We start from the raw sequence: 12,581 nt of genomic DNA on the forward strand, positions 1-12,581 counted from the left end.
AGCATGCCAAGAAAATGGTTTTCTCGTTTTATGGAAGGCCGTTTTGGCATTACTGACTCTCCACATTCAGGAAGATCTTCACGGTTTGATGAAGATCGTTTAAACGCATTAATCCACAGTGATCCACCTCAGTGTACTCGAGAACTGGCAGCTGTGATGAACTGATCATGACTCGGTCGAAACGCATACTATCGATGACTACCGACGATGCCGCCCTGTCTGTAACTTGAGTGTGAGCATGGAGGTAAGAACAGAGGGAGACGCCGTGACGTCACAGCTGTGAAGCTATGTGAAGCCGAGGGTAGCCATCTCAATCCGACCAAAACATTGCTGCTGTAAGCGTGTGTGCATAGGCTTGTCGCTCGCTTTTGGAAGGATTTTGCTCTATTATGGTGACTTGTGTGGTGTTCGGATGTACGAGTCGTTCTGACTGTGATGCGAAATCGAAGGGAATAACATTTCATGTGTAAGTTGTCTCGTTAAGTGTGATTTTACAACTTCATTGTGAACGAACGTGTGCTACATCGGTACTTGTACTATAGCGTGTTTTTCTCCTGTATGATTTTAGATTTCCTAAAAATGAAAGTCGGAAAGCTCTGTGGGAGACTGCCGTGAGGAGGAAGAATTGGCGTGCGTCTAAATGGAACGCTGTATGTTCTCAGCATTTCCGAGAAGAGGACATAGACCGAACTTCCCTTTCAACAGTAAGGTTCCGAGAAAATGCTGTACCATCAGTTTTCCCTACACACCCAAAACATTTGCAAAAGGTATGTTAATTCAAAGAATCAAATTCTTAGTTTTCAAGTCCACATTTCAGTATACACTCCTGGAAATGGAAAAAAGAACACATTGACACCGGTGTGTCCGACCCGCCATACTTGCTCCGGACACTGCGAGAGGGCTGTACAAGCAATGATCACACGCACGGCACAGCGGACACACCAGGAACCGCGGTGTTGGCCGTCGAATGGCGCTAGCTGCGCAGCATTTGTGCACCGCCGCCGTCAGTGTCAGCCAGTTTGCCGTGGCATACGGAGCTCCATCGCAGTCTTTAACACTGGTAGCATGCCGCGACAGCGTGGACGTGAACCGTATGTGCAGTTGACGGACTTTGAGCGAGGGCGTATAGTGGGCATGCGGGAGGCCGGGTGGACGTACCGCCGAATTGCTCAACACGTGGGGCGTGAGGTCTCCACAGTACATCGATGTTGTCGCCAGTGGTCGGCGGAAGGTGCACGTGCCCGTCGACCTGGGACCGGACCGCAGCGACGCACAGATGCACGCCAAGACCGTAGGATCCTACGCAGTGCCGTAGGGGACCGCACCGCCACTTCCCAGCAAATTAGGGACACTGTTGCTCCTGGGGTATCGGCGAGGACCATTCGCAACCGTCTCCATGAAGCTGGGCTACGGTCCCGCACACCGTTAGGCCGTCTTCCGCTCACGCCCCAACATCGTGCAGCCCGCCTCCAGTGGTGTCGCGACAGGCGTGAATGGAGGGACGAATGGAGACGTGTCGTCTTCAGCGATGAGAGTCGCTTCTGCCTTGGTGCCAATGATGGTCGTATGCGTGTTTGGCGCCGTGCAGGTGAGCGCCACAATCAGGACTGCATACGACCGACGCACACAGGGCCAACACCTGGCATCATGGTGTGGGGAGCGATCTCCTACACTGGCCGTACACCACTGGTGATCGTCGAGGGGACACTGAATAGTGCACGGTACATCCAAACCGTCATCGAACCCATCGTTCTACCATTCCTAGACCGGCAAGGGAACTTGCTGTTCCAACAGGACAATGCACGTCGGCATGTATCCCGTGCCACCCAACGTGCTCTAGAAGGTGTAAGTCAACTACCCTGGCCAGCAAGATCTCCGGATCTGTCCCCCATTGAGCATGTTTGGGACTGGATGAAGCGTCGTCTCACGCGGTCTGCACGTCCAGCACGAACGCTGGTCCAACTGAGGCGCCAGGTGGAAATGGCATGGCAAGCCGTTCCACAGGACTACATCCAGCATCTCTACGATCGTCTCCATGGGAGAATAGCAGCCTGCATTGCTGCGAAAGGTGGATATACACTGTACTAGTGCCGACATTGTGCATGCTCTGTTGCCTGTGTCTATGTGCCTGTGGTTCTGTCAGTGTGATCATGTGATGTATCTGACCCCTGGAATGTGTCAATAAAGTTTCCCCTTCCTGGGACAATGAATTCACGGTGTTCTTATTTCAATTTCCAGGAGTGTAATACGTTCGTATCGTCGATAATCGAAGTGTTGAGTAACTCACTTTGTCTTCATCATGTACCAAATTAAAAGCTAACACTTCATTAACTGGCTTAAAGTATAGGCCTAAACAGGACACTGTGTAGATTTGCCATTCTATATACCGTATTTCAGTAAATATTGGTGGTAATGAACAGTGTTTCCCAGTAGTGTAACGTAACTGAAATGTCCCAGTACGTATTAAAAACAAGATGTATTTATGGGGCTTTGGAGGGAGGGTATAGCTAACTTAGTTTTCAGTTTCTATTATTTAGTTTGCGATACACGTTTATTACTGAATCAACAAAATTGTATCGTTTACATTGAAGGCTAGCTATTCGTAATATTACATTAAAAACTATTTTTAATCAGAAGAAACGGGGAATTTCGCCTTTACGAGATTTTATTTTAAACAAAAACTTTGAAACTACCAATCTGATGACGTTACATGCGTATATGGTGCAATTAGCGACTGTAATACACGCAGCGCTATAGCACACTGGCAATGTTTTGGTCAGAGTGTCATGGCGGCGAGCCACGCCCCTATGGCTTCAAAACGTAGTACGGCTGGGATACGTAGCGCCATCTCCCCTTATTCTTACCTCCATGAGTGTGAGTATGGTTCACGTAAAATGGTACATCTTTGGTTATGCCAAAGTTATTAATTTATTTATTAATATCAACGTTTCCTGACATTGTAAAATTACTGAAAGATAGTATTTAACAATCATTTTCTGATCATTGCTGGTGAATAAAATAAATATTTAGTTTCTACAGGGAATTGTATAACTGTCTTGGCAAATGCCTTTCCGACATTGGTGTCTGAAATACTACTCTGTGATACAGGGCGATTGAGTCAATAATTAAATCACTGAAGACTAAGGACTCTCATGAATTTGGTGGAATGCCTAGCAGAATATTAAAGTACTGTGCTTCACATGTTAGCCCTGCAGTTAACCATATTTGTAATTTTTCCTTTAGAAATGGTCAGTTTCCTGAACGATTTAAGTACTCAGTAGTAAAGCCGCTTCATGAAAAGGGAGAAAGTGTTAATGACCTATTTCTATGCCATCAGTGTTTGCTAAAGTCGTTGGAAAGACTGTGTATGTAAGGACCATTGATCATTTTATATCACATAATTTGCTATCAAATGTATAGCGACTTTAGAATTCATTTAACAAATAAAAATGCTGTATTTTATTTTCTCTGTGAGGTACTAGATGGGTTAAACAACACGTTTCGAATGTTAGGCATATTTTTTGATTTAACTAAGGTGTTTGATTGTGTTGATCACAAAATATTGCTCCAGAAGTTGGACCATTAAGCAGTATGGGGAGTAGCTCACATCTGGTTCATCTCTTACTTCAACAACAGACAGCAAAAGGTCATTACTCACAGTGTTGAGAATGGCTGTGATGTGGGGTCTGAGTGGGGTACAGTCAAATGGGGGGGGGGGGGGGGTGCCACAGGGATCAGTGTAGGGGCCACTCCTGTTCCTTATCTATATAAATGAAATGCCCTCTAGTATTACAGTTAACTCTAAAATATTGCTGTTTGCTGTGACACTAGCTTAGTAGTAAAGGATGTTGTGTGCAACATTGGCTCATTCCAAATAGTGCAGTTCATGACCTAGGTTCATAGCTTGTCAAAATAAACAAACACTAAATCACAGTAAGATACAGTTTTTACAGTTTCTAACACACAATTCAACAAAACCCGATGTTTTAAGTTTACATAATTGGCATATGTTTACTGAAACTGATCAGTCGAGATTTTTTAGGTGTTCAGATATATAGTAAACTGTTGTGGAAAGTCCACGTTCTGGATCTTGCTCGAAGATTTAATGCTGCCATTTTTACTATTCAAACGGTATCTGAAGTAAGTGATCGTCCGACAAGAAAATTAGTCTACTTTGCTTATTTTCATTCGCTTATGTCGCATGGTATTATATTTTGGAGTAACTGTTCCCATTCTAAAACTATATTTTTGGCTCAGAAATGGGCAGTTCGGGCAATAATACGGGGTGTATGTTCGCGAACCTCTTGTTGACTAGTCTGAGTATTTTGACATTGGCCATTTAATTAAATTGCATGCTTGTAGAAATCATCTCAGTTATGCGACTAGATCTGTGATTTTCTGTCAGAGAGGTCACATTTCGTAGTAACTGATGGAAAGTCATCGAGCAAAACACAAGTGATTTTTGGCGTTCCCCAAGGTAAAGTAATAGGCCCTGGGGTGTTCCTTTCTATATGAATGATTTAGGAGACGTTCTGAACAGCCATCTTGGGTAGTTTGCAGATGATGCTAACGTTTATCGTCTAATAAAGTCACCAGAAGACCAAAACAAATTACAGAACGATTTAGGAGAGACATCTGTATGGTGCGACAATTGGCAATCGAAAAATAAGAAAATTGTGAGGTCATGTGCTGAAAGGAACTGTTTAAAGTCCGGTTACACGATGAATCCATCAAGTCCATAGGCCATACATTCAAATAAATACATAGGAATTGCAATTACGAACAGCTTAATTATAAAAAACACACAGAAAATGTGGACAACACGTAGCCAAGACTGCGTTCTATTGGCAAAACAATTAGAAAATACCACAGATTTACTGAAGAGACTGCCTACACTACGCTTACCCTCCTCTTTTGGAGTAGTGTTGTTTGGTGTGGGATCCTTACCTGATAGGATTCACAGAGTGCATTGGGAAAGTTCAAAGAAGGGCAGCACATTTTGCATTATCAATAAATAGAGGAGAGAGTGTCAGTGACGTGGTACAGGATTTCCTGTGGACGCCATTAAAACAAAGACATCTCTCGTTGGGATGGGATCTCCTCACGAAATGTCAACCACCAACTTACTCTTCCAAATGCGAAAATATTTTGATTACGCTGGGCAACACATGGAGACGGTATCATCATAGTGAAATAAGGGAAAACAGAGCCCGCATGTGGTGCTTGTTTTCTATGTGCACTGTTCGAAAGTAGAATAATAGAGAATTATTGTGAAGGTGGTTCGATGAACTTGTTCAAATGTGTGTGAAATCTTATGGGACTTAACTGCTAAGGTCATCAGTCCCTAAGCTTACACACTACTTAACTTAAATTATCCTAAGGACAAACACACACACCCATGGCCGAGGGAGGACTCGAACCTCCGCCGGGACCAGTCACACAGTCCATGACTGCAGCGCCTGAGACCGTTCGGCTAACCCTGAGCGGCTTCGATGAACTGATAGGCACTGAAGTACGATGTGCAAAGTAGACGAGTAGATGTAGATATGGAGAGATGGTGACTGGCATAAAAATGTTCGGTGACTGGTGTAAAACTCTTTTGCGACTGGCATAAAACTGTTCGGTGACTGGCATAAAACTGTTCGGCAATTGGCATAGAACTATTGGACGATTGGCTTAAAACTGTTCGGTGACTGGCGTAAGACTATTCGGCGATTGGCATGAAACTGTTCGATAGGTTGAGGGGGAGACGTTTCGGCAGCAGCGCGCGAAGGCATCTTCAGGCAAGCGTACCTTGTGGCAGCAGGCAGCCGGCGCTGCCCCCGGAGCTGACGCCGCTGGACGAGCGCACGCTCTCCTGGCTGCCGCCCCCGCTGCCCACCCCCACGACCGCAGCCGCCCCCGCCGCCCCCGGCTGCTGCTGCTGGCGGCCGCAGTTCCAGGACAGCCGCTTGTGGATGCTGCAGTCGCGCGACTCCTGTTTCTGAAACAAGACACACGCATGCACGACTCACATTACACCCTCTTCACACATATGAACGTACACAGATGGTAATATCGCGTAAACACGGTATAAATGGTCAGTGCACTGGCGGGGCTGTCATTTGTACTCAGGTATGAATGTATGAGCATATGGCATTGGTGGCCAGGAGACCCCTCGCGGGGCGGTTCGGCCGCCGCTCCACAAGTTCTTTAACGCCACTACGGCAACTTGCGAGGTAATGAGGATGAAATGATGATGAAAGACACATAATACCCAGTCATCTCGAGGCAGAGAAAATCCCTGACCCCGCCGGGAATCGAACCCAGGACCCCGTGCGCGGGAAGCGAGAACGCTACCGCAAGACCACGAGCCGTGGACTATACTCAGGCGATTCATGTGAAAAGATTTCCGACATGATTATGGCTCCACGGAGGGAATAATAGACTTTGAACGCGGACTGGTAACTGGACCTAGTCGCATGGGACATTCCGTTTCGGAAATCGTTAGGAAATTCAATATTACAAGATCCACAGTTCCAAGAATGTGCAGAGGACACCAAATCTGGTGGACAACACAGTGACTGATCGGCTTCACTTAACGACCGAGAGCAGAGTAGAGTTGTTAGTGCTAACAGACAAGCAACACCTGCGTGATATAACCTCAGAAATCAATGTAGGATGTAAGACTACTGAACCCGCTAGGACAATGCGGCGAAATGTGGTGTTGATGGGCTACCGCAGCAGACGTGCCTTCGCTGTCAGTGCAACATCACCTGCACTGCCTCTCCTGGGCTCGTGACCATAGCGGTTGGTCCCTGAATGACTGGAAAGCCGTGGCCTGGTCACATCACTACTGATTTCAGATGGTAACAGCTGATGGTAGAATTCGAGTGTGGCACAGCCCGCACGAAGCAATGGACCCACATTGTCAACGATGCACTGTGAAAACCGGTGCTGGCTCCATGGTGGTGCTGGTTGTGTTTACAAGGAATGGACTGGGTCCTCTGGTCCAACAGAACCAATCATTGACTGGAAGTGGTTATGATCGGCTAATTAAAGACCATGTGCAGCCATCCATGGAATTTATGTTCCCAAACAATGACGGAATTTTTATGGATGAGAATGTCACCAGGCCACAACTGTTCGTCACTGGTTTCAAAAACACTTGGGCAGTTTGAACGAATCATTTGGCCACCCAAATCACCCGACACGAACCCCACCGAACATTTATGGGACATAATCGAGAGTTCATTTCGTGGTCAAAATCCTGAACCTGCAACACTTTCGGAATTATGGACGGCTTTAAAGGCAGGACTGCTCAGTACTTCTGCATGGGACTTCTAACGACTTGTTGAGTCCATGCCAAGTCGAGTTGCTGTAGTAGCCCGGGCAAAAGGAGACCCGGCGCGACATTACGAGGAGTCGGATGACTTTTGTTTCCTCAGTGTAGCTGAATGTTTCGTGAAGTGAGATGTTTCTTTGAAAAAGAGACAGACTGTACAATCCCAGCTAACCGAACTACACTGGGGGGGAAGCCATTTCGGAGAACATTTTCTTTCGCTTAAACTAGTCTCACCTAATGTGTACTACAATATTTTGTATTGTAATTTCAGTACATATTTTTGGAAGGTCAAACGAGTTAAAAAATCACTTTTTAGGTTACGCTTATGTTCTTTGGCAACGACCTTGCCGCCGTGGATACTGCGCCAGATCACCGGAGTTAAGCGCTGTCGGGCGTGGCTGGCACTTAGATGGGTGACCATCGGGGCCGCCATGCGCTGTTGCCCTTTTTCGGGCTGCACTCAGCCTCGTGATGGCAGTTGGGGAGCTACTCGACTGGACAGTAGCGGCTCCGGTCAAAGAAAACCATCGTAACGACCGGGAGAGCGGTGTGCTGACCAAACGCCCCTCTTGTCTGCATCCTCAGCTGAGGATGACACGGCGGTCGGATGGTCCCGACGGGCCACTTGCGGCCTGAAGACGGAGTGTTTTATGTTGGTTTATTAAAGTTAAAAGTACATTTTTAGGGTCATAGTACATTAACATGCAGTCTACTCTACTTAATAGTTTGTAGCAGATGAACTACTCATTCAAAAAACGAGATATTTTTGTTTGTTTCTTGTCTCCCTCCTATGAAAGGGAAGAACCGACTGGTTAAAGCCGATACAGGTATTTTAGTTTTGAATAACCGGTCTTTTATGTTTTTTTTGCCCTGAGTTGTAACAGGTGTTTTTTTATATTTTGCTAATAACCAGGTAAAAAACCGAAATATGAATTAGCCGCAGCAGCAATGCAAAAATTTTTGGTTTTTAAATAAACCTTTTTAAAAAAAGAAACGAGTAATTTTGATTTTCAAAATTTCCATTGCTTTGTAAATTTGCGTTATTCTAGAAAACGTGAAAAGTGATCAGTGCTATTATAATAACAATGCTAACAGAACGAGCAACAAACATATGGCATAAGAATTGGTACGGCATTGCGAGACAACAATGTACCTGTTACCATGTGGTGTGGTCTATTAGATGGCATTTAAAAAAAAGAAACGAGTAAATTTAATTTTCAAAATTTTCATTGCTTTGTAAATTTGCGTTATTATAGAAAATGGGAAAAGCGATCAGTGCTATTATAATAACAATGCTAACAGAACGAGCAACAAACTTTGGCATATGAACTGGTACAGCATTGTTGAGGCAACAATGCACCTGTTACCATGTGGTGTGGCCTATTAGATGGCATGTGTGTACATTCATGTGCACGACTCGCCCCATCTGCATGGTTTCTCGTTGGAGCCGGCCGGGTGGCCGTGCGGTTCTAGGCGCTACAGTCTGGAACCGCGCGACCGCTACGGTCGCAGGTTCGAATCCTGCCTCGGGCATGGATGTGTGTGATGTCCTTAGGTTAGGTAGGTTTAAGTAGTTCTAAGTTCTAGGGGACTGATGACCTCAGAAGTTAAGTCCTGTAGTGCTCAGAGCCATTTGAACCATTTGTCTACGTTGGACATTTAAGTGTATTAGAGAACGACACCACAGCTGATGTGGAAATATTTAACAAACTACAGGTCAATGAAGTACAATGCTCCATTTGCTTTAAACGATTAAAAACGGGAGGAGACTCAACAGTCTTGCCACATCACATGAGGAGAAAACTTTAAACTTCACATTTCATTCATAGTTCACAATAAAAGTAGAAAGCAGCTTATGTGCTGCTTATCTCTACATAATATGCCTTATGTGCTTGTAAAACCTTGAGAACGCAGAAATTAACACGAAAAATACAGTTCTTCAACGTCAGTTTTCGCTCTTCAGCACTGACTATTCGTAATGACCAAATGGTGGTATGATCCCTGGTTACAAAACGAATTTTGCGTAGAGTTTCAAAAAATTAGAATCAATAGGAGAATACTGGATACTTTTTTGTAGTATTAAACAATTTATCGCTTCTCGAAAAATGCACCGAATGGTCGTAGTAATAAGTTTTCTTTTATTGGCCTATTTAATTTAATATTTTGCTTCTTTGTATCTTGCAATTGACGGAAACAAAATTTTTCAATCTTTGTTCGATTTCTACATTTACTATAGGATACAACAGGATTATGAAACCAAAAATCGGTTATTTCAGAAACCGATTATTTAGAGCGTTTTAACACTCGGGTAAACTGCCGTTGGAAAACACCGATGTAACCGAAAACGGATCATTTCAGCAATAATCCCCATCCCTAGTCCCTCCACACGCTTGCGAATAGCTATGTCCCGCCATCGTTTCATTAGGAGGACATCAAAAGTTGTAACTCTGTTCTGGATCATGGGGTCACGGGTTCGATTCCCGAATGGGTTGGGGATTTTCTCTACTTGTGTACTGGGTGTTGGTGTTGTCCTCATCATTCCTCATTCGTGAAAGTGATTAGATTGGACGGCCTAAAGACTGGGACTTTGTATGAGTTACAGTTGAAACAAATGAGCCCTCAATCACAATTTTTAGTCTTCTTAACCAGGTTTCAACACTTCTAAGAGTGCCTTCATCAGAATTTAAATGTTTAAAGTGGCGTATAACGTAATTACAAATTAGTGGGAAAAGAAAATTTGTATATAAAAGTGTAAGTACTCACTAACAATACAAGACAGAATTGTTCAAATGTGTGTAAAATCTTTTGGGACTTAACTGCTAAGGTCATCAGCCCCTAAGCTTACATACTACTTAACCTAAGTTATCCTAAGGACAAACAGACACACCCGTGCCCGAGGGAGGACTCGAACCTCCGCCGGGACCAGCCGCACAGTCCATGACTGCAGCGCCTCAGACCGCTTTCCTAATCCCGCGCGGCAATACGAGGTGCGGCTAGAAAAAAACCGGACTGATGCTGGAAAAAACATTTATTTACAATTATTTACAATTTCATGTTATCTCCTTCAATGTACTCTCCTCCTCGGTCTCTACACTGCTCCATACGAATTTTCCACTGTTCATAGCAATGCTGCAGATCATTTTCGGTAAGTCCATACATTACTTCCGTCGCTTTTTCTTTTACTGCTTCAACAGTCTCAAATCCAGTTCCTTTCAAAGCTGACTTGACTTTAGGGAAAAGAAAAAAGTCACAGGGGGCCAAATCAGGTGAGTAGGGTGGATGATCTAAGATGGGAATGTTGTGTTTTGCCAAAAACGTCTTCACTGACAACGCACTGTGAGATGGGGCATTGTCTTGGTGAAGGATCCATGACTTTTTTTCTCCACAAATCGTTCCGTTTTCTCCGTACTCGCTCACGTAGGGTAGCCAGGACGCTAATGCAGTAATGCTGATTCACTGTTTGTCCATCTGGTACCCAATCAAAGTGCACAGTCCCTTTGATGTCAAAAAAAAAAAAAACAACCATCATTGCCTTGAATTTCGATTTTGACATTCGTGCTTTTTTTTGTCGTGGAAAACCAGGAGTTTTCCAATGCATCGACTGGCATTTAGTTTCGGGATCGTAAGTAAAAAACCACGATTCATCGCAAGTAATAACATTTTGTAAGAAGGTGGGATCACTTTCAATGTTTTCCAGGATGTCAGAACAAATCATTCTTCGGCGTTCCTTCTGTTCAATTGTGAGACACTTTGGAACCATTTTTGAACACACTTTGTTCATGTTGAAACTTTCATGAAGAATCTGCCTAACTCTTTCCTTGTCAACTCCTGTTAACTCAGACACTGCTCTGACTGTTAAACGGCGATCTTGTCGAACAAGTTTACCGATTTTTTCAATGTTTGCATCAGTTTTTGCTGACAATGGTCTGCCAATGCGAGTGTCATCACTGGTGTCTTCGCGGCCATCTTTAAATCGTTTAAACCACTCAAACACTTGTGTTCGCGATAAACAATCATCGCCGTACACTTGTTGTAACATTACAAACGTTTCACTTGCAGATTTTCCTAGTTTGAAACAAAATTTGATGTTAACACGCTGTTCTTTCTGTACACTCAACATTTTCCGACGCACAGACAAAACGTCAACTACTTAAAACAGACGCCACGGGCAGACTGAGTGCAGGAGGCAGATGAAACTCGAGCAGTAGGCGGAGCTAGAGTCACGTGACAGGCCACGCGACTTTCAGCCTTATTGCATTCGTTTTATTGTTTCACCAGTACTAGTCCGGTTTTTTTCTAGCCACACCTCGTAGAAGATAGAGGCTGTACTTACATGTCACGTATAAAATAAATAACAGGCCAGAAGGGCATTAGTCACAATTTTTTTTAAAATAATGCATGAAAGGCGAGCCACTATGTACTGTTAGCGAGTACTTACAATGGGCAATGGCAGCAGGTCAGCTACTTTCTGTTTTTATTGCAAACTATGAATGAACTGTTAATTTTTAAGTTTTCTCCTTACATTGTATCACAAATTCGTTGTGGCTCCTCCAGTTTTTTCATCTTTTAAAGTAAATGGAGCATTGTATGATACTTCACTGATACTGCACTTTACAAGAACCTCTACATTAGGGATGGCGCCGGTCTGTAGTACAACTGATGTCCGAAGACGATAGTGAGAAAGTGCAAATCCATGATCTGGGACAAGTCTTGCACAGTGCACGTGCATGCACACCACTAATAGGCCATGTCAGCCGGCCGGTGTGGCCGAACGGTTCTAGGCGCTTCAGTCTGGAACTGCGTGACCGCTGCGGTCGCAGGTTCGAATCCTGCCTCGGGCATGGATGTGTGTGATGTCCTTAGGTTAGTTAGGTTTAAGTAGTTCTAAGTTCTAGGGGACTGATGACCTCAGAAGTTAAGTCGCATAGTGCTCAGAGCCATTTGAACCATTCGGCCATGCCACACTGTAACAGATACACAGGGTGTTTTAAAAAGAACTCTCCGGTTTTAAGTATAAATTTAATCAGGAAATTAATAAAAAATTACATCAATAAGTACATATCGTGAAAGAGAATTGCTTCAAGTTTTGTTTAGGGTTTGTAGACTTCAATGTCGGATCCATTTGTTGCCCTGCCCACGTCGAGACGATATTCTACTTCTCGCCACGTATTCACCAACATTTCATGTGTAGCTGTCCCAACTGCTGCAATGATTCTTTCCCGTGAATGATTGACGTCTCTGATCTTTTCACTGTACA

General features: G+C 44.2%; 1 protein-coding gene across 1 annotated transcript in view; it reads right to left on the bottom strand.

Annotated features, from left to right (window-relative positions):
* Positions 1 to 5,779: 5,779 nt before the first annotated feature.
* LOC124553354 (pleckstrin homology domain-containing family G member 5-like) overlaps positions 5,780 to 12,581 on the bottom strand; it is a 181,818-nt gene continuing 175,016 nt past the window's right edge. The window contains exon 16 of the mRNA XM_047127228.1: positions 5,780 to 5,983. Coding sequence (XP_046983184.1) covers positions 5,780 to 5,983 — 204 coding nt within the window. The remainder of the gene's footprint in view (positions 5,984 to 12,581) is intronic.

The sequence above is a fragment of the Schistocerca americana genome, chromosome 11 (assembly GCF_021461395.2).
Source record: "Schistocerca americana isolate TAMUIC-IGC-003095 chromosome 11, iqSchAmer2.1, whole genome shotgun sequence".
Classification (NCBI taxonomy): domain Eukaryota; kingdom Metazoa; phylum Arthropoda; class Insecta; order Orthoptera; family Acrididae; genus Schistocerca; species Schistocerca americana.